Source organism: Chlorocebus sabaeus, chromosome X (genome assembly GCF_047675955.1).
Source record: "Chlorocebus sabaeus isolate Y175 chromosome X, mChlSab1.0.hap1, whole genome shotgun sequence".
NCBI classification, from domain to species: Eukaryota; Metazoa; Chordata; class Mammalia; order Primates; family Cercopithecidae; genus Chlorocebus; species Chlorocebus sabaeus.
This window is the reverse complement of record NC_132933.1, coordinates 121,344,686-121,367,851: the sequence shown is the minus strand read 5'-3', so window position 1 is coordinate 121,367,851 and position 23,166 is coordinate 121,344,686. Positions and strand designations below refer to the sequence as shown.

General features: G+C 37.8%; 1 protein-coding gene across 3 annotated transcripts in view; it reads right to left on the bottom strand.

Moving 5' to 3' along the window:
• Positions 1-23,166, bottom strand: part of DMD (dystrophin) — a 2,258,239-nt gene that overhangs the window by 350,313 nt on the left and 1,884,760 nt on the right. For all 3 annotated transcript variants that reach the window (XM_037986581.2, XM_073013821.1, XM_073013822.1), the window contains 2 exons: positions 16,323-16,443; positions 15,442-15,710 (listed from right to left, as the gene is read on the bottom strand). In XM_037986581.2, coding sequence (XP_037842509.2) covers positions 15,442-15,710; positions 16,323-16,443 — 390 coding nt within the window. The remainder of the gene's footprint in view (positions 1-15,441; positions 15,711-16,322; positions 16,444-23,166) is intronic.

Sequence of the window (23,166 nt, the reverse complement as noted above, 5' to 3'; positions counted from 1 at the left end):
AATCACAGGCACCTAGACTCGTGTTCTCAGGGTCTGCGTTCATAGAACCTGACTTAAAACGTCATTTCACTCATTAGTTAAGTGTGCACAAAAGCTTCAAATAATACATGTTCAAAATTAAGAGCTACTAGTAATGGAACTTTGGATCACAATAATCAGATGAAACTGCAAAAGATAAATTTGAAATAGCAAGTGCCTGCTCTTTTTGTTTGTGTACATAAAAGAAATAAGTTGATGGAAAAAGATAAAGCCTGCACAAACTGGGCAACCCTTCATACTGTGATTCTCAACTGATGCTTTCATGTCCATAGGTGAATGTGCTGAAAGATTCCTTTACTTCAGAACTTGAAGACAGAGCATCTTCATATTAAAACATGATGAATGTATTATGGAAAATATCATAAAATTGATGTGAGATTTAAAAAATAAAACAAGAACCATCAAAGAAATTTCATGCTCATAGAAAAGGGAGATAGGTAAGTGGAAGCGGGAGATGTCAGGCCATGTCGTCTTGGCTGTTAAGATAACTGAAGTAAATAAGTTTGTGAATCATTGCTTTTGGAAGACGTTTTTAAATAGAAAAACCTGTAGTAAGTGTAAATTATAACTAAAAATATTATTTTAACATGAAAAAATCTTATTATGAAAAAGTTATTTCTTAGGCCCCATTAAAACAAGAGAGTTACATTAGTATCACAGACACATCTTTTCCCATAGTACCCAGAAAACTGATTTACCAAGAACAATTATTCAATGCCATTGCTTAACTTAGTTAATTTCAGGTTGTGTAAGGCATAATATTGGTGTCAATGCAAACTGTTAAATTTTGAAAATTGTAATTGTCAAGCATGACAGGAAGAAGCGAACTCCTTGGGTTATTTGATCTTAAAGCATTTCCTGTTTTACTCATGGTAGGAGAGTAACAGAATTGTGAACTTTATTCTTGTCACAACTTTGGTAGATGTCAAAAAATAATTAAAAATAGATATTGGCTGTGTGATTCCATTTTCTCAGGAAATATGGAATTTCAGTTAAATAAATAACTCACATTTTAGCGCCGTTTCTAGTTAATGTGGGACATGCACATGTATACACAAGCTAATACAAATTGCTGCTCCCTCAGCTTGGTGCTAAATAATAACATTCCCAGGAAAACTAAGATGCCATTAATACAACACTCAATATAATTTTTATTTTTGAAATAAATTAAATGTTCACACTCTATAATGAGATCAGACTTCTCTGGGTATAGGTTTTAACCATATCATAAATTAATGAATGAATGCATTTGTATATCCTTTAATACTGAGAGTATATTACTTAAGTTTTTTGAATAATCTTTTATTACCTAAGGCTCTTGAGGAATAGTATTTATAGTTATTACCAACCACAAACAAAGCTTCTAGAGTAAGTCCCAGCAAACAGGATTGGCAATATTATAGGATCAGATTTTGATATGGTTGTTTTCAAATAGTAGGAAGGATGGTATTCTTTGGAGAAATTTTTATTATCTAATTAAACACTTCTTGAGTAGAACAATGTCAGATGAACTCATTAGCTGAACATTTTGATTACCCATGTTCTCCTAAATATCCCATGACCAGAAGAGTACTGTACAACTCTAACTTAATCCAATAACAATAGTAACCAATTCTAGTTCCTTCTTTTATCACAGTCCATCAAAATAACACAGAGAAGTCCAAATTAAAATAAGTTCAATAATAAAAGAACATGTTCTTTTTCCAACTGTTCTAAAGCCTTTTCCTGTCTTTAAGCAAAGTTCACTCAGTCATTATCTTATCTATGAAAGTAAAAGCAGAAGGATGTTTCCCTTATTAAATAAATAGCTTTATGCTTTCGATGTGGAAGGCATTTCATAACAGTCAAAAAAGGAAGCGGGTATCAACTCATTTCCTCCCACCCACTGTTTTAAATCGTTTGTTTGGTTCCAATGTATACTACACTTACATAAGTTGTTTATGAAGAGCCAAATTAATAGTCTTTGCAATTGTTTTTGTTGGAATTTGGAGAGCTGACAAATGAATTAGTAGAAAATGGCAATTCTACATGAATTAGCTTTTAAGTCTCCCTAAGAGGCTGATGCAGAACTTAATAAGAGACTTATTAAGAGAAGTAGGACAACTTAATTCAGATTGATTATAGACTTCGGTGAAGACAGCTGGGGTTCAAATGAAACTGAAAAAGAACTTATATGCACTTCAAAGTATGCTAAGCAGATGTCTGAAACAATTACTCCGCTCTGACTTTTCAAGTTTCAAAGGCGGGATGGGAATAGTATGGTAAACGAAGGTTCTATTTGCCTAAGATGAGGTAGGGGCTTTTAAAACACACACAGCACTATCTAAACTCAGACGCTTTGGGAAAAGAAAGTGATTTGACATGGCTGTCCTAAGTAATTTGCTTTTAGCTTTATAAACAAAGCAGGAGATGAGAGGGAATACATGGTAACTAAGTAATAAGCTCTCCTGGCAACACTAACTTACAATTAATTTTACATTGAATAAATCATTTGGTCAGGATTTTTTTTATTATTATACTTTAAATTCTGGGATACATGTGCAGAACGTGCAGGTTTGTTACATAGGTATACACGTGCCATGGTGGTTTGCTGCACCCATCAACCTGTCATCTACATTAGGTATTTCTCCTAATGCTATCCTTCCCCTAACCCCCACCCCTCAACAGGCCCCCGTGTGTGGTGTTCCCCTCCCTGTGTCCATGTGTTTGCATTGTTCAACTCCCACTCACGAGTGAGAACTTGTGGTGTCTGGTTTTCTGTTCCTGTGTTAGTTTGCTGAGAATGATGGTTTCCAGTTTCATCCATGTCCCTGCAAAGGACATGAACTCATCTTTTTTACGGCTGCATAGTATTCCATGTGTATCTGTGCCATGTTTTCTTTATCCAGTCTATCACTGATGAGCATTTGGGTTGGTTCCAAGTCTTTGCTATTGTGAACAGTGCTGCAATAAACATACATGTGCATGTGTATTTATAGTAGAATGATTTATAATCCTTTGGGTATATAACCAGTAATGGGATTGCTGGATCAAATGGTATTTCTGGTTCTAGATCCTTGAGGAATTGCCACACTGTCTTCCACAATGGTTGAACTAATTTACACTCCCACCAACAGTGTAAAAGCATGCCTATTTCTCCACATCCTCTCCAGCATCTGTTGTTTCCTGACTTTTTAATGATCACCACTGTAACTGGCATATTTTGATTTGCATTTCTCTAATGACCAGTGATGATGAGCTTTTTTTCATGTTTGTTGGCCACATAAATGTCTCACTTTGAGAAGTGTCTGTTCATATCCTTTGCCCACTTTTTGATGAGGTTGTTTTTTTTCTTGTAAATTTGTTCAAGTTCTTTGTAGATTCTGGATATTAGCCCTTTGTCAGATGAATAGATGGCAAAAATTTTCTTCCGTTCTGTAGGTTGCCTGTTCACTCTGATGATAGTTTCTTTTGCTGTGCAGAAGCTCTTTAGTTTAATTAAATTCCATTTGTCAATTTTGGCTTTTGTTGCCATTGCTTTTGGTGTTTTAGTCATGAAGTCTTTGCCCATGCCTATATCCTGAATGGTATTGCCTCGGTTTTCTTCTAGGGTTTTTATGATTTTAGGTTTTATGTTTAAGTCTTTAATCCATCTTGAGTTAATTTTTGTATAAGGTGTAAGGAAGGGGTCCAGTTTCAGTTTTCTGTATATGGCTAGCCAGTTTACCCAGCACCATTTACTGAATAGGGAATCCTTTCCCCATTGCTTGTTTTTGTCAGGTTTGTCAAAGATCAGATGGTTGTAGATGTGTGGCGTTATTTCTGAGGCTGATTATATATCTGTTTTGGTACGAGTCCCATGCTGTTTTAGTTACTGTAGCCTTGTAGTATAGTTTGAAGTCAGGTAGCATCATGCCTCCAGCTTTGTTCTTTTTGCTTAGGATTGTCTTGGCTATGTGGGCTCTTTTTTGGTTCCATATGAAATTTCAAGTAGCTTTTTCTAATTCTGTGAAGAAAGTCAATGGTAGCTTGATGGGGACCATAAATTACTTTGGGCAGTGGGCCATTTTCATGATTTTGATTCTTCCTATCCATGAGCATGGAATGTTTTTCCATTTGCTTGTGGTGTCCTCTCTCCTTTTCTCGAGCAGTGGTTTGTAGTTCTCTTTGAAGAGGTCTTTCACATTCCTTGTAAGTTGTAGTCCTGGGTATTTTATTCTCTTTGTAGCAATTGTGAATGGGAGTTCACTCATAATTTGGCACTCTGTTTGTCTATTATTGGTGTATAGGAATGCTTGTGATTTTTCCACATTGATTTTGTATCCTGAGACTTTGCTGAAGTTGCTTATCAGCTTAAAAAGATTTTGGGTTGAGACGATGGGGTTTTCTAAATATACAATTATGTCATCTGCAAACAGAGACAATTTGACTTCCTCGCTTCCTATTTGAATACCCTTTATTTCCTTCCCTTGCCTGATTGTCCTGGCCAAAACTTCCAATATTATGTTGAATAGGAGTGGTGAGAGAGGGCATCCTTGTCTTGTGTCTTTTTTTTTTTTTTTTTTTTTTTTTTTTTTTTTTTTTTTTTTTAGACAGAGTCTCGCTCTGTTGCCCAGGCTGGAGTGCAGTGGCGCAATCTCTGCTCACTGCAAGCTCCACCTCCTGGGTTCACGCCATTCTCCTGCCTCAGCCTCCCAAGTAGCTGGGACCACAGGCGCCTGCCACTGCGCCTGGCCAATTTTTTCTATTTTTTTAGTAGAGATGGGGTTTCACTATCGTCTCAATCTCCTGATCTTGTGATCCACCCGCCTCAGCCTCCCAAAGTGCTGGGATCACAGGCATGAGCCACTGCACTGGCCTTGTGCCGGTTTTAAAAGGGAGTGCTTCCAGCTTTTGCCCATTCAATATGATAATGGCTGTGGGTTTGTCATAAGTAGCTCTTACTACTTTGATATACGTTCCATCGGTACCTAATTTATTGAGAGCTTTTAGCATGAAGGGGTGTTGAATTTTATTGAAGGCCTTTTCTGCTTCTATTGAGATAATCATGTGGTTTTTGTCATTGGTTCTGTTTATGTGATGGATTATGTTTATTGATTTCTCTATGTTGAACCAGCCTGGCATCCCAGGGATGAAGCCAACTTGATCATGCTGGATAAGCTTTTTCATGTGCTGTTGGATTCAGTTTGCCAGTATTTTTATTGAGGATTTTTGCACTGATGTTCATCAGGGATATTGGCCTGAAATTTTCTTTGTTTGTTGTGTCTCTGCCAGGTTTTGGTATCAGGATGATGCTGGTCTCATAAAAAGCGGTAGGGAGGAGTCCCTCTTTTTCTATTGTTTAGAATAGTTTCAGAAGGAATGGTACCAGCTCCTCTTTGTACCTCTGGTAGAATTCAGCTGTGAATCCATCTGGTCCTGGGCTTTTTTTGGTTGGTAGACTATTAATTACTGCCTCAATTTCAGAACTCATTATTGGTCTATTCAGGGATTCTATTTCTTCCTGGTTTAGTCTTGGGAGGGTGTATGTGCCCAGAAATTTATCAATTTCTTCTAGATTTTCTGGTTTGTTTGCATAGAGGTGTTTATAGTATTCTCTGATGGTAGTTTGTATTTCTGTGGGATGAGAGGTAATATCCCCTTTATCATTTTTCATTGTGTCTGTTTGATTGTTCTCTCTTTTCTTCTTTATTAGTCAGGCTAGCAGTCTATCTATTTTGTTAATCTATTCAAAAAACCAGCTCCTGGCTTCATTGATTTTTTTGAAGGGTTTTTCGTGTCTCTATTTCCTTCAGTTCTGCTCTGATCTTAACTATTTCTTCTCTTCTGCTAGCTTTGGAATTTGTTTGCTCTTGCTTCTCTACTTCTTCTAATTGTGATGTTAAGGTACCAATTTTAGATCTTTCCTGCTTTCTCCTGTGGGGATTTTAGTGCTATAAATTTCCCTCTAAATACGGCTTTAGCTGTGTCCCAGAGATTCTGGTATGTTGTGTTTGTTCTCATTGGTTTGAAAGAACTTATTTATTTCTGCCTTAATTTCCTTATTTACCCAGCAGTCATTCAGAAGCAGGTTGTTCAGTTTCCATGTAGTCATGCAGTTTTGAGTGAGTTTCTTAATCCTGAGTTCTAATTTGATTGTACTGTGGTCTGAGAGACTGTTTGTTATGATTTCCGTTTTTTTGTTTTTTTTGTTTTTGTTTTTGTTTTTGCATTTGCTGAGGAGTGTTTTACTTCCAATTATGTAGTCAATTTTAGAATAAGTGTGATGAGGTGTTGAGAATAATGTGTATTCTTTTGATTTGGGGTGGAGAGTTCTGTAGATGTCTATTAAGTCCACTTGGTCCAGAGCTGAGTTCAAGTCCTGAATATCCTTGTAAATTTTCTGTTTTGTTGATCTGTCTAATATTGACAGTGGGTTGTTAAAGTCTCCCACTATTATTATATAGGTATCTATATCCCTTTGTAGGTCTCTAAGAACTTGCTTTATGAATCTGGGTGCTCCTATACTGGTTGCATATATATTTAGGATAGTTAGCTCTTCTTGTTGCATTGATCACTTTACCATTATGTAATATCATGTTTTTTTCTTTTTTGATCTTTGTTGGTTTAAAGTCTGTTTTGTCTGAGACTAGGATTGCAACCCCTGCTTCTTTTTTTTCTTTTTGCTTTCCATTTGCTTGGTAAATATTCATCCATCCCTTTATTTTGAGCCTATGTGTGTCTCTGCACAGGAGGTGGGTCTCCTGAATACAGCACACTGATGGGTCTTGACTCGTTATCCAATTTGCCAGTTGGTGTCTTTTAATTGGGGTATTTAGCCAATTTACATTTAAGGCTAATATTGTTATGTGTGAATTTGATCCTGTCATTATGATGCTAGCTGGTTATTTTGCTCATTAGTTGATGCAGTTTCTTCATAGCGTTGATGGTCTTTACAATTTGGCATGTTTTTAAAGTGGCTGGTACCAGTTTTTCCTTTCCATATTTAGTGCTTCCTTCAGGAGCTCTTGTAAGGCAGGCCTGGTGGTGACAAAATCTCTCAGCATTTGCTTGTCTGTGAAGGATTTTATTTCTACTTTGCTTATGAAGCTTAGTTTGCCTGGATATGAAATTCTGGGTTGAAAATTCTTTTAAGAATGTTGAGTATTGGCCCCCACTCTCTTCTGGCTTGTAAGGTTTCTGCCAAGAGATCTGCTGTTAGTCTGATGGGCTTTCCTTTGTGGGTAGCCTGACCTTTCTCTCTGGCTGCCCTTAACATTTTTTCCTTCATTTCAACCTTGGTGAATCCGACGATTATGTGTCTTGGGGTTGCTCTTCTCGAGGAGTATCTTTGTGGTGTTCTCTATATTTCCTGAATTTGAATGTTGGCCTGTCTTGCTAGGTTGGGGAAGTTCTCCTGGATAATATCCTGAAGAGTATTTTCAACTTGGTTCCATTCTCCCCATCACTTTCAGGTACACCAATCAAATGTAGGTTTGGTCTTTTCACATTGTCCCGTATTTCTTGAAGGTTTTGTTTGTTCCTTTTCATTATTTTTTCTGTAATCTTCTCTTCACACTTTATTTCATTAAGTTGATCTTCAATCTCTAACATCCTTTCTTTTGCTTGATCGATTTGGCTATTGATACTTGTGTATGCTTTATGAAGTTCTCGTGCTGTGTTTCTCAGCTCCTTCAGGTCATTTATGTTTTTCTCTAAACTGGTTATTCTAGTTCACAATTCCTCTAACCTTTTTTTTTAAGGTTCTTAGCTTCCTTGCATTGGGTTAGAACATGCTTCTTTAGCTCGTAAGAGTTTGTAATCACCCACCTTCTGAAGCCTTTTTCTGTCAATTCGCCAAACTCATTCTCCATCCAGTTTTGTACCCTTGCTGGAGAGGAGTTGTGATCCTTCGGAGGAGAAAAGGCGTTCTGGTTTTTGGCATTTTCAGCCTTTGTGTGCTGTTTTCTCCTCATCTTCATGGATTTATCTACCTTTGGTCTTTGCTATTGGTGACCTTCAGATGGGGTTTTTGTGTGGACGTCCTTTTTGTTGATGTTGATGCTAGCAGTCAGGCCCCTCTGCTGCAGGTCTGCTGGAGGTCCACTCCAGACCCTGTTTGCCTGAGTATCACCAGCAGAAGCTGCAGAACAGCAAAGATTGCTGCCTGTTCCTTTCTCTGGAAGCTTCGTCCCAGAGGGGCACCCACCAGACGCCAGTTGCAGTTCTCGTGTACGAGGTATCCGTCGACCCCTGATGGGAGGCATCTCCCAGTCAGGAGGCACGGGGGTCAGGGACCCACTTGAGAAGGCAGTCTGTCCCATAGCAGAGCTCAAGTGCTGTGCTGGGAGATCTGCTGCTCTCTTCAGAGACGGCAGGCAGGAACATTTAAGTCTGCTGATGCTGCGCCCACAGCTGCCCGTTTCCCCAGGTGCTCTGTCCCATGGAGATGGGAGTTTTATCTACAAGCCCCTGACTGGGGCTGCTGCCTTTCTTTCAGAGATGCCCTTCCCAGAGAGGAGGAATCTAGAGAGGCAATCTGGCTACAGTGGCCTTGCCAAGCTGCAGTGGGCTCCACCCAGTTAGAACTTCTTGGCGGCTTTGTTTACATTGTGAGGGGAAAACTGCCTACTCAAGCTTCAGTAATGGCAGGTGCCCCTCCCCACACTAAGCTTGAGTGTCCTAGGTTGACTTCAGACTGCTGTGCTGGCAGCGAGAATTTCAAGTCAGTGGATCTTAGCTTGCTGGGCTCCATGGCAGGTGGGATCCTCTGAGCTAGACCACTCGGCTCCCTGGCTTCAGCCCCCTTTCCAGGGGAGTGAATGGTTTTGTCTCGCTGGTGTTCCAGGTGCCACGGGGGTATGAAAAAAAACTCCTGCAGCTATCTCGGTGTCTGCCCAAACAGCCACCCAATTTTGTGCTTGAAACCCAGGGCCCTGGTGGTGTAGGCACCTGAGGGAATCTCCTGGTCTGCGTGTGCAAGGGCTGTGGGAAAAGCATAGTGTCTGGGCCAGAATGTTCCATTCCTCATAGCACAGTCCCTCACGGCTTCCCTTGGCTAGGGAAGGGAATTCCCTGACCCCTCGTGCTTCCTGGGTGAGGTGACGCCCCACCCTGCTTCTGCACCCTCCGTGGGCTGCACCCACTGTCTAACCAGTCCCAATGAGATGAACCGGGTACCACATTTGGAAATGCAGAAATCACCCGCCTTCTGTGTTGATCTCACTGCGAGCTGCAGACTGGAGCTGTTCCTATTCAGCCATCTTGCCAGCCACCTCTTTGGTCAGGATTTTAAAGATGAATAATTCCTATTTTAGTTTCTAAGCTGTATTAAACCCTAGATACTCTATTGAAAAGCTACTGAAAGTAAATCAATATATATGAATTCATATAATCCATAATTTTACAATAGCATAAAATCCTTAATACAGTACTCGTTTAGAAACCCACTAACATCTCTTATCACAAGTACACAAATATTCTATTAAAATATAAAGTGTGGAGTGACACTCGCTATAATATGGCTTTTGACAGACATATTTTCAGATATTAAAGGCCAAATCATACGCTTTTAAACATTGCAATTGCATGCTTTGTAAACTAGATAAAACCCTGCTTACCCCATGTAACAGGAATTATTAGCTTCATATTTCACCCAGATTTATGAAAGATTAAATATTTTTTCTTTGTTTTTTCTTCTCCATCAAAGGTTTACTTAATACACATAACATTTTTACAACAACAATGAAAGCCTCCACACAGCAATTCATTTGTAGTTCTTTAACAATGCACAAAATATTAATAAATTTTCCTCTTCCTACTATAGGCAGTATACCTTATTCATTATGAAGATATCATTAGTTTATTCAGAGTTGGGAGAGCTTACATGTTTTGAATGATTTTTAGGGTTGCCCTGTTCATGTTGATTCTGCCCATTCATTCCCTAATTCTACAGGAAAAGATAAGTTTTCCTTATATAACTCATATATAATAAATCAAGTAAGGTTGACTCGACTCATATAAATGGGAAGCATAACAAAATTAATACAATAAGAAGAAAACTTTAGAACCCAGGTTAAGAAGAGAAAAGCAATAAGGGAAGATAGTTGCATGAACATGGTTGCAAGTGTCTTGCTTGGCAAAGTGAAGATGAAATTCTAATACATTATATCACATTTCACATTATCTATTCAGAGGAAATACACTTTGCTTCCTCAATGTCAAATTCTAAGATAGCATTTCTTTGACAAATTTCTCAAAACAAACAAACAAAAAAACCCCAAAGCCACAGGGACTGAGGATGGTAAGCCTAAAAAGGTGGATTTGCCAGTTTTCTTCTTAAAACTTTAGATGTGAATGCTGAAGATAAATAAGGATGGCATCGTCACTTCAACATAATTTCTGGCCTGCTACACACATCATTAAATCAATCTCAATTTGAATGCCAAAAAGGTTTAATCAAAACATTTCATTGTAGGAACTTTAAAGAAAAAGCTCATAGAATCCCTGCCCTGACTTTTCACAGTAAGAAATGTAAGTTAAAAGTTTGACAAAAATGCAAAATGCATAACTACATAGATGTGACAGATTTGCATATTCCAAGATGGCAGCCTGGGAGAGTTATCTACAGTGTATGAAAAACTGTGTTCAGAGTTAACAGGTAAACTAAGGACAGTGAAATATTCCTGGCTCAAGAATGACATACCACTTTTGGTATAGAAAAACTATAGTTTATAGGCTGGGTACAGTGGCTTATGCCTGTAAGTCAGCTCTTTGGGAGGCCAAGGTGAGTGGATCACCGGAGGTCAGGAGTTCGAGACCAGCCTGGCCAAGGCGGTGAAACCCCATCTCTACTAAAAAATACGAAAAAAAAAAAAAAAAAAAAAAAAAGGCTGGGCATGGTGGCGGGCACCTGCAGTCCCAGCTATTTGGGAGGCTGAGGTGGAGAACTGCTTGAACCCAGGAGGCAGAGGCTGCAGTGAGCTGAGATAGCACCACTGCACTTCAGCCTGGGTGACAGAGCGAGATTGTCTCAAAAAAGAAAAATTAAAAAAAGAGAAACCATGGTTTATTAGAACAAAAACAAAACATTAAAAAGCAGCAATCTGGCCGGGAGTGATGGCTCATGCCTGTAATCCCAGCACTTTGGGAGGCCAAGGTGGGCGGATCATGAGATCAAGAGATCGAGAACATCCTGGCCAACATGGTGAAACCCTGTCTCTACTAAAAATACAAAAATCAGCTGGGCATGGTGGTGCGCGCCTGTAGTCCCAGCTACTCAGGAGGCTGAGGCAGGAGAATCCCTTGAACCCAGGAGGCAGAGGTTACAGTGAGCCGAGATCTCACCACTGCACTCCAGCCTGGCAACAGAGCGAGACTCTCAAAAAAAAAAAAAAAAAGAAAAAAAAAAGAAAAGAAAAGAAAAGAAAACAACAATCCACAAACTTTCTCACATTGGGATTGTCCTGAAGAACAAAAATCTTGTATCCAGACTATAGGTTTAAAAGTTATTCTACTTTATTAAAGCCTTTATATATTCCACTTACAGATCTATGTGGAGCACCTAGTGATTCAAAGAGTTATTCCTATTCTCCATTACAAGGAAAGTAGAATACTTGTCTAGTCAAATAAGCACTGGTGCTATTTTCAGTAAAGTGAAAAGTCATGATCTTGCCCTTAAAATATTTGATAAGCAGTATAAATCATGAATTTTAAAAGTAAGGAAGCATTTAAAACTTAAATTTTATTCTACTGGTTTTTCCTATGGAAGCTATATTTGGAAGGCTGAGATTCTCTTAGTGAGCAATATAGTCAATATTAATATTGTGTTTCCATCTATTAATTTACCATGTTCACCACCTGAAGATGATCAGCTAGCAATAACGCCATTTCCATAAAGGCCAGGGACTTAGTCATTGTTGTTTAACCCATTCTTTAAATCCAAAAGCCACATTTGCTGATACAATTATAGAACGCAAAATTTCACAGAAACACATATTACTTAGTCACTTGAATAACAAGTTATTTAACACATCAGATCAGAACGGAGGGGGGTACTATGATAGAGTCTCTAGGGGTGAGGGAAATGAACTGATATGGATATATAAAATGTTCTTCTGGCTAGCTGCCTAGTTATCAGTTTCAAGTTCCCTACAGCATGAATCCTCTGAGGGCTTAAATTGCTGAGTGGAAAAATGGGAACAGTGGTTTCAAGTACACTTCTACTTTTTTCTGAGATTCTGAAATAAATTTTAGTTATTAAAACTCATTCCTTGTAAACTACTACCCCCAAAACTTCAGTGTTTCAAACCCAGTGTCAATAAGATGCAATGGAGAAAAATGATTTATTTCCATTGCAAAATTGAAGAAGAGCTACTAAAGGGAGATAAATATATATGAATTCATGTAATTCATAGTTTGAAACATGTATAAAATACAACACTGATTCAAAAGCCCAAACAATCACATCTATTATTACCAGTACATAAAAATTTAGATAAGTACCATAACTTAAGTGTATATATGTCTGAGAAAGATAGATGTGTTGGGTTATAAATATAATCTTTTGAAAGGTATGTTTAATATTTATACGTTTTGCTATTATTGGGATCAGAATGACAGTTTTACCAATTAGGGTATGGAAAATGAAGTTTGTCTTAAGACCAAGAACAGATAAGACAGGGAAACTAAAAGGAATACCGCAAATAGGGTTGGGTGAAGGCCAGCTGATACTTGAACTGTTATGCTTTTAGTTATTTTTAATTATTAAATTATGCTGTACACATTCTCTTCTCCATCCATACTCAGTATCTTACAAATGCACCTGTGTGACAAGTATGGCTAAAAATGAATCCCTTATGTCTGCTCTATGGCCTATATATTGAGCAATTTAATCGATATATTAACTAATTTAGTTCCACTGGGACATTTTCCTAACTTATTTCTCATTTTTGGAGAAGACTGTCAAAACTATATTTTTGAATAAAATTAACATATTTAATGCTTTTAAAATACTAGGTAATACATTTCAAAACACTTAGTTTTCCAGAAGACGGCAAAGCTAACCCTTACTTTAAATGTTAGACATGGGGTCATAAAAATGTTGGGGTAGAAGGGATTTTAGAAGTATTAAAGTCAAATTTTTAATCTTTTCTTTTTAAATTTTTTACCTACTATTTTAATGAAGAGCTATGCAATTCAACATTAGACCATAGTCTTCATGAAGGCAATGACCAAGTCTGTTTCTTTTATAATCACCTGTCCAGCACATTATATAATGACTGATAAACAGCTGTTGAGTGAACAAATGAAGGTACTTAATGAGATTCCTCACATGTTGCTGGCCCTGGGCTAGGAGCCCAAAGATGTACAGCATGATCCTTGCTCTTAGCAACCTCACTTTCTCTGGGAGAAAAAAAAATGCATAAGTAAGTTGCTACAATATATGTGAAATTTAAGTGTGACAATTTAGCATGCTTGGTGATCTATGAGAGCACCAACTGTGAGCACTTTCTTCTGCTTGGTGGGAGTTGGGGGTTGTAGACACCCAGGAAAGACAACAAAGATAGGTAACATTTTGGCTGGTCCTTGAGGGCTAAGTGAGAATTCACCAAGTAGACAATGTAAGGGGATCCAGACAGAGAGAACAGCATTTGCAAAGGCAGATATATATGTGTGTGTGTATATATATCGATGTATATATATGTATGTATCTATGTACGTATGTATATACATATACATACATATATACACACACACATATATACTTTACACACACACATTCAATACACTCTACCCATATCACCCCTTTTTCCCAAATATGCCATTTTTTTATATATATATATCATATGGGCAGAGTGTATTAAATGGTCTGGAGAACGGGAGTTATAGCTGAGAAGGTAAGCCAGGGCTAGGAAGCAAATAGCCACTTAATCTCCTTATTCATTGGATTTCATTCTCTAGGCAAGCATTATTCTGCAAGGAGTTTGGATTAGAGTTAGAAGAGGCTGGGTAATGCAGGAACATCAGTAAAGAAACTATTCATCCATCCGTTAATTCACCAAACATTTAAAATGCAGTATCTAAGATATGCCAGGCACACGGAGGGGTGAATGGGATTTAAAGATGTATACTGTTATCATCTAACTAAAAGATGCTGGGGATTAAAAAGGACGTTGGTTAAAAGAGGAGAGAAAAGATAAAAGAGCTATTCTGAGGCAACATGAGCCATCATGTGCTGTCAGTGAAAATGTAGAAGGCTTTAAGGATGAACCTGAAGTTTCTAGCCTGGAAAATTTGTTGGATGATGATTCATTAACTGAAATAGGAAACAGGGGGAAAAAAATGTCAGATAGGAGGGGACAGAAGTGGGGACATGGAAAAACAGAGGAACAAATGAACTTGGTTTCAGAATAGTTGCATTTGTGATCCTGATGCCATATGGATTCAGAGATCAGAAGAGAGATGCGGGCTAGAGATGTAGATACATCACCATTCATGCCATCTCAAACAGGGAGGGTTTAAACAATCAAAAGAGAATTAGGCTAAGGTTAGAAACTTGGGCACAACAGTATTTGAAGGGTGGGTAGGTAAAGAATCTAGAAAAATATAGGAAGAAGAACATGGATGGAACAGTTCCATGAAAGCCAAGGAAGAGGACAACTTCTAGAATGAGGATGCTGAGGATGCTGGCAAACATGCTGAGTGCATGAGGGAATTTAACTTCTTTTGAATTTTAATCTAGGAGGACTTTTGTGGTTTTGACAATAGATGAGTAGTTGCTGATTTCAAAATGATAGTCCTAAATATGTATTTTTTTCTGTAGAATACATTTGCCATCTTTGTGCCACAAGGGAATTTAACTTTGGTCTTACAGACAGTAGTCTTCCAAATATATAATGATTTTCCCACACTTCTGCAGTAGGCCGATGAAACTTGAAACTGTATTACAAATGTTGCCTTCCAAGGGAAGGGCCACACATTAACGACCTTATTTCACCATACCATAACTTACCCAAGTCATATAATTTAGTTAGCAAAAGGGCCAACACCTAGACTCCTGGCTCTTGATTAAGCGTTTTATTTTTCTGTATTCTGATACTAAGTAACACAAGCAATACACACACACACACACACACACACACACACACACACACACCAGACTTTAGTACAATCACTTAATAGCAAAGTCAAAATGATTTCTTGCCCTGTAACTTTTTTAATATTTCATTTCATATAACTGAAGACAGACAAATGATTAGATCACTGTCTTCTCTTGGAGAAAATACGATGTGAAAGAAGACTGAATTTGTGAAAGATGGACTGATTTCTATTGCTTAAGTGCTCTAGCTTTAACTTTGTGGGAAGGTAACACTGCACTCAAGTTCAGATTAGAAGCTCTTTTGAGTCTCTCAAAGAGCCCCGAAGCAAAGAAGTAGACGGTACCTTGACTTTCTCGAGGTGATCTTGGAGAGAGTCGATGAGGAGATCGCCCACTGGCTGCCAGGATCCCTTGATCACCTCAGCTTGGCGCAGCTTGAGGTCCAGCTCATCCGTGGCCTCTTGAAGTTCCTGGAGTCTTTTGAGGGTCTCATCTATTTTTCTCTGCCAGTCAGTGGAGTGCAGGTTCAATTTTTCCCACTCAGTATTGACCTCCTCAGCCTGCTTTCGTAGAAGCCTAGTGACATTCTGGGCTCGCTCCTCAGGAGGCAGCTCTAAATTGGCAATACAACAAGGTTTTAGGCCACATTCATTTTTTTTTTTTTTAACATTGTCAAAAAGGTCATACTGGAAGAAAGAAAGAGTACAGCTTAACAAGAGGGTAACCTACTGATTAATGGCTTTTTTATACTTTGGCATAAACTTTGATACAGCCCAGAACATCTAAAGTATGTCTTCCTGAGTTTCTACCTTATATCAATCTGATAATTTAAGATTCACTTAAGCTATTGAGAAGAAAAACGTTAGGATGCATAGCACAAGCTCTCATTTACTTTAGGCAGGCTCTTAAATGGAAAATTAACTTGTAGTCTTTGCAACAATAGAATTCCTCCTCACAGATAACTCCCTTTGTTTATTATTTTCTAAATGTTCCAATAACTGATTGCTAATCTCTTTTAATGTTTATTTATGAATGTGCAAACAGATTTATGCGTGGTAGTTTATGAGTCCTTATTGTTTTTCAGCATCTATGCTTAATTTGAATTGATTCTATTTAACCAAGAAAATATGAGAGCTATCCAGGCCCTGGCAGCAAGAATGGATGGGCTGCTCTGTCACCACTGATCCTTCTATCAATATGTTATTATAGTTCCACATTCAATTACCTCTGGGCTCCTGGTAGAGTTTCTCTAGTCCTTCCAAAGGCTGCTCTGTCAGAAATATTCGTACAGTCTCAAGAGTACTCATGATTACAGGTTCTTTAGTTTTCAATTCCCTCTTGAAGGCCTGTGAAAGGAGATGAAAAGAAGTGCTTATTTGGCTTGTGGCATTCTTCTCAAAATTAATCCTGGGTGCTTAGAACTTGTTTATGAAACTCCCAGGTCAATTTCTATCTCTTTTATTTATACACTGATGGTTATAAAATGATTTTTTAAAAAGGCTACATGGGTCTGTTAATGAGGAAAGCACTGTGTTTGTAAAGCTATTCTGGGGAGATGGGGGGAGCATTCCCAACAGTTAATGCCCTCTCACTGAGATAAGAGTGCTTTGTTTATGTAACCTGACAGCCATACTTGAAATCTACAGGTAAAGTTACAAGGTATATATTGCAAAGCTCTGGCGTGGCTAATGAGGACTTAAACAAATGGATATCCAAAATAATGGATATCCAGAATATAACAGGAAGCCTTAAGGGTCATTTACAGGACCTTAGGCTATGTTAAAGTATACAATTAATCCAACTGATAATCACCAGTTAATTCTGTCAAAATGTCTGACAAGGTATAAAATAGGTAAGCTAACTGAAAAGTCTCAATACTTTTGAAAAATAGTCATTACATCATCCATTGTGACCTCTTCGAGAATAGGAGAAATGTTTTGAGCTATTATGGATGTAGGAATTACGGGGGCTAGTTTCTATAAATGAACAGACCTAGAATTAATGTTTAATCTGTAATATTCCTTTATCCAGGGGATCAAGAGAAAAACAAAATGTATAGTTTCTGCCTTCAAAAAGGTTCTAGATCCAAAGAAGGGAGAAAATTAACACTAGAAGCAGAGTGAAAACAGTAAGTTCATACATAATTGAGTGCTAAAAGGATCGCGAGGCATACCGTGAGCCTAGAAGAACCTAACAGATACTCTGACACCATTGAAGAGAGTTATTGACCCAGGTTCTTTGATCTCAGAAGTGAGGGTATTAATAAAATTATTAAGTGCATGCTACATACATGCTAATATATCTGTTTAACAATAACAGTCATAATATTTGTCCTGATCTAGGGCTTAATTTCTGTAGCTTTTTTCAACTCTGTCTTACTTTTAGCAATGTTGCCTGTTGAATTTAAGCCCTGTTCTTTCACTGGAGAAAAACAGATTAGCAGTATTCTTCCTCGAAATTCAGATACACCATTATATTACAGAAGTGTTCCACAGCTGTATTGTATGACACATTTTTTAATAAAATCTTAGTGGTGTTCACCATTCAAAAGAATCCTGAGTCTGATACTTTGCAAAATGATTCATCATCCACAGTTATTTACAATTCAACAGAGAAAGGGAAGGCGTTTGAACCAAAATACTGGAGTTCTGTAAGTAGAATATTAGGATTCAGCCTATAGATAGGGAAGAAATTTCTGAATAATGGGATATTTCTGTACCCTAAAATCATGCTGGATACGTGAGTTATTTACTTTGCTTGCATATAAAGCTGATTCTCCTAATATTTCACTTGAAATCTGTGTGTGTGTGTGTGTGTGTGTGTGTGTGTGTGTGTGTGTACAGTTGCTGTATTCTTGTGTATTTTTTCATACAATTAAGTTTCCCAGATTCAAGTAAATTATCATTTTGCCTAGTTCTCTGTTTGGACCTGACTGGAGGCAATTAATACTGACCTTACTAATTATAAAAATAATAATGGCTCCCTCTATTGAACTATCACATGTCAGTGGTTGTACTTGAAACTGGAAATACAAAGTTGGAACTTTTAACATATAACAGAAGAGTCAAACACGTAAATAATTTCAATACAATGTAGACAGTGCTATAGACTTGTGTAATATGGGGAAGAAAATCAGGAAAAGCTTCCAGGAGAAGCTAGTAATCACATAGAATTCAAAAGCATGAACATGACTTATTCAAGGAAGAGTATGCTAGAGGACATTCCAAGAAGAGGAAAATGCAAGTGCAGAGACATAGGACATAGAACAGTATGGTATATATCGGTATCTCAAGCAGGCCAGTGTTTCTACAGCATAAAGAACAAGGAGAGGGCATGTCCAAAGATGAAAAAGACACTATCATTATCTGGAAATACATTAGATTTTTAAACCAGAATTTGAAGCTCTGCCTCTCTATGATCATATATGGTCCGCTAAGAGGCTTAGGTGTTGCCTTGAAGGTAATCAGGAACCTTTGAATGGTTTTAACCAAGGGAGTGGCACAGGAATATGTGTGTTTCAAATAGATCTTCCTGATGTAAATACAGAGTATGTATTTGAGAAGAACAGAAATGGAATCAGAGAGATAATGAGGCGATTGTAAGAATTCAGTGCAAGATTATGAGAATCTGACTCAGGTCAATGGTACCAGGAAAAATGATGGGGATAGAATAGGGAAATGTCTAAAAATCTGAAGTGTGAAAATTTGGTGACTGACTAGATACTGGAGAGAAGAGAGAAAAAGAAACAAGAATGACTCTCAGTGTCTAGATTGAGTAGATGAACAAACGCTGGGTGCAATTCAACTAAGTATGAGGAAATAAACTTTCCTGGATGTCTCAGTTCACCTACAGAATGCTCTAGCCTCCTGAGAAACTTCCCACACCATGGAGATTAGATCTGTAGCGATTCATCTAGTTCATTTCTCTGATCCAAGAGGGTCAAATGGTTATAGCTCAGGGTAGGTTCCTAAGCTAAACTCTGTGTTGTCAGAAAGACTGGAGTGGGTATCTCTCTAGGTATTTACATTTCAAAAATACGAAACCCAGACCTTGGAGACATTTCTAGATTGTAAAACATGAGACACATAGGGCTAGCTGGTTTCTGGAGAAGCTGGAGTTAGAACTCAGGCGCATTATGTTTCCACAGAGAACCTTTCAGAAAGAGAGAGGGATAGCAGCCTCCTTCTCCTTTATAAGCAGAGGGAAAAGATTTTTCCTCGTCTCCCACTTATGGAGTACCCAGCCACTCAAGTAGGAAAATGTTTCATCAGCGTTCATCATGTTGCCCTGGGGGTAAGTCTTTGGGCAAAGGAAGGGCACAGCAACAATATTTACTGTAAGGTAATTAAATGAAATCTGCCTCTGATTCAGAACCCCTCATGCTCATTCAGGATAAAATTATTGAAGAGCAATATTAAAAACGCAACTTGATGGTGTGTTTGTGGGGGGATGTTCTGTGCATGGGGGACAGAATAAGGGACTGTGATATGCTCAGCTTGGAAAGCTAACATTCCTTCCACAAGGAAATAATAAAATCTGAGGTTTGAGGAGAAAAAAAAATATTTAGGAGTTATTTTCTCATTCAGCTAAGACACATTGAGTGCCTACATATCGAAGTTTAATGGGCAAACAGGAACGGGATCTCTTGAGAGACCGAAAAGGAACAAATAGGTGAAGAGATTAGGGGAAATGAGGAGTGTAGAAATTTCAAGGAGAGAGTGAGAATTTTGAGAGGAAGAGGGTGACCAAGCGTGCCCAATGAAACATAGAAGTAAAGTAAGATCAGCATTGCAGAGTGTTCACTAGCTGTGGTGAGAGCAATTTCAGTGGAGGGCAGAAGCCTCAGAAGTAGGTGTAGCTGAGGAGCAAGTGGAAGAAGGAGTAGGTATTTCAAGTGAAAATTAAATGTTCACTTTTCTTTTTCTGACAAGGAAAAGAGGAAGACAGGACAGGAGGACAGAGAAGATAACAAGATAAAGGGATAAGAAGTTCTTTTTAGCATAGGAATGATTTGAACCTAGAGTGAAAGATGGAAGCTAGCAGTAGGGTAACCAACCATCTAGGTTTGCCCAGCACTGAGTTTTTCAGGATGAGAGACTTTCAATGTTAAAACCAGGATAGTCTCAGGAAAATTGGACAGTCTCAGGAAAACCAGGAAAGTTGGTCACCCTAGCAGAGAAAGATACATGTTACGACCTTGACAGAAGGTGGAGATAATTGTTGGAACAAGGTCTGTAAAATAAGGAAATGTATCTTAAAGGTCTTATCAAACTTTAAAAGTCCAAGGCACTATTTGATGATATAATTCTATTGTTAAAACTGGACAGTAAATAATTCAAAGCTAAGGACCATCCATTGTGAGAGACCACTTGTTTGCCCATCGAGTCGTTGCCAAGGGCTTAGATCCACCACAGCTGCACAGTTCATTTCTTACATATGAGTCACTGAGGATTAAAATGGGGCTAAAGAAAAGACAAAGAAAGTTCTGTTATTACAAAGACATAAGCACCATTATTTTCACATTGTTGCCTGAAACTAAGAAAAGAAAGTGCATGGAAGAGAGGGTTAAGTGATTGTATCATTAGAATTTCAAAAGATTCAGATTAAATACAAAAGGATAAAACTCCCACAAAAAGAGAGAAATAGTTGGTTCAAGGAGGTCAGAGGATAAAGAAAATGGTAATAATTCTTATTATGTGGGAAAAACTATAAATAATAATATGTAATTTTAAACATGGTTATATGTAAGATCCTCCTTAATTTAGTCACTTAAACTTCAAGCAACTACTATGTATCAGACGCTGTTCTAGGCAATGAACATCTGTGGTCTTTGTAGCATGGAGCTGAAAACAAATGGCTTTATATAGTAAAAAAGCAATGTAGAATTTGCATTAAAATAATGGAAAATCAATTGTTCAGTATCTAATAACTCACCATAAACTGCATGTTGTAGTATAATTTATTGCATTTTAAAAGAAAGAAAAGTGAAGACTTTTTTTTTTTTTTTTTAAAAAAAGACAAACAAGAATATTTAAGGTCAAGAGCCTTGATTTTGATAAGTGTCTTGTCTCCCTCCCCAAAAGGTCTGTTTGAATGCGGTTTGAGAAAATATACACTCATATATACTGATTTTGTCATATAAATTTTGGTTAATATCTTAAACCAGAGAAGTCAGTTCCTTTATGTGATGATGAGAAAAGGTATCAGATATAGAGATTCTCTCCCACGTACATACAGAATATGTATTTACAATATTTAGATGTTAGCATTCAAATGTTAAGATAATTACTTCCTGAATCCCTTGAACAGATAAAATTATCTTTGTTAAAACACATTCTCTTCCCCATACCTTTCTTTTCACCTTTTCAAGGCAGCCAGACCCAAGGGTCCAAAATAGTGATATGGGAGAATTAGAAGCAATACTAAAGACTTAGAGCACCTCTATGAAAATAAAATAATATTCTGTCATTCTATTTAGAAAATGATAGGAATACTACATGGATGTTTTTCCTTTAGCTTCTTAAGGTTCACAAAATAAACTTATGTGAAGTATGCTACTACACTATTATAGCAATGATAAATCTCAAGGTAAATCCATTTATTATGGAGGTTGAATTATCTGGTAGATTGCACTTAAAACAACATAAGTACTGGAAAACTGGGTGACTGATTGTTGGCTCACTAGTTTGTTCATTCAAAAAATATTTACTTTGAACCTATTATGTACAAAGTTAGGGAAGATGTAGAGACTTAATCTTTGTCATTAAGGAGTCAATAGTTTGGTTGAGTAGGTATATTTGTGGTGTATACTTTTATATTATGAATGTTTCATCCATGAAAATTGAGATACAGATAAGTTAGGGTTTACCTAAGGCCATCGGTTAATTACATACTTTGAATCTAAATCTTGCAATTCTAAAGTGAAGCTGAAAGTGAGTGATAACAAAAACTAAAATCTCCCCGACTTACAATAATTTGGAAGCCACATAAGTGGAAAAATCCTAATGGCCATGGAAGAAATCAGAAACTTAAAAAATTCCTGAAAGTAATAGAGAAGAACCAAGTTACCGATTTTTTTTAAAAATTATTTTATTTTTTTGAGATGGAGTCTCACTCTGTCACCCAGTCTGGAGTGCAGTGGCATGATCTCGGCTCACTGCAACCTCTGCCTCCTGGGTTCAAGCCATTCTCTTGCCTCAGCCTCCTGAGTAGCTGGGACTACAGGCATGCACCACCAAGCCCCACTAATTTTTTGTATTTTCAGTAGAGATGGGGTTTCACTGTGTTGGGCAAGCTGGTCTCAAACTCCTGACCTCAGGTGATCCACTTGCCTCGGCCTCCCAAAGTGCTGGGATTACAAGGGTGAGCCACCACACCTAGCCATTGATTATTTTTTTCTGCCCCTCTTGCTTCCTGCTTATATTATAAAAATATCTAATAATGCCATAAATAGAAGTAGCTCAGAACCATGTGTGGAGGGGATGAAAGGTGAAATATTGATTTGCTTCATGAGAGGGACAAGATGAGAACTCTAGGCACAGGTAATGACATGACAGGGAGAAAAGCTATCTTGCTTTCTCCTGGGGACAGTGGATTTAGTATCATATTACTATGGATGTGAGTAAAAGCCCATGCTTTTCAAAACACAGATGTCTTTCAATCATGTACAGCTTGCCTGGTGCTGAATTTTACCTATATTCATATTGAAATGGTAAATTTGTGTTTTTCAGAATAAAATCTGATGGAATGACTAGAAGTACTATCCATATTTGTAAGCAGAACTTTCCAGAATCATCCTGGGAGGCAGGCTGAAGTGGTGAAAAGAGCACTGTTCTGAGTGGCAGGAGCCTTGGGCTTCAAGCCTGGGCTGGGCCAGAACCTGGCTGTAGTGATCCAGAAAAGGTGATAAACTCTTCCTGCTCTTATGTGTCCTCATTTGTAAAATGTGGGCATTTGCTAAAACCTTAACTAAGTTCTTACATCCAGTTCTCGTATACTATAATCAATTTGTTAAGATCATTAATTGACCAGAGGCCAGTTCTATGGTGGCAGTTTGAGAGTCTCTGCTA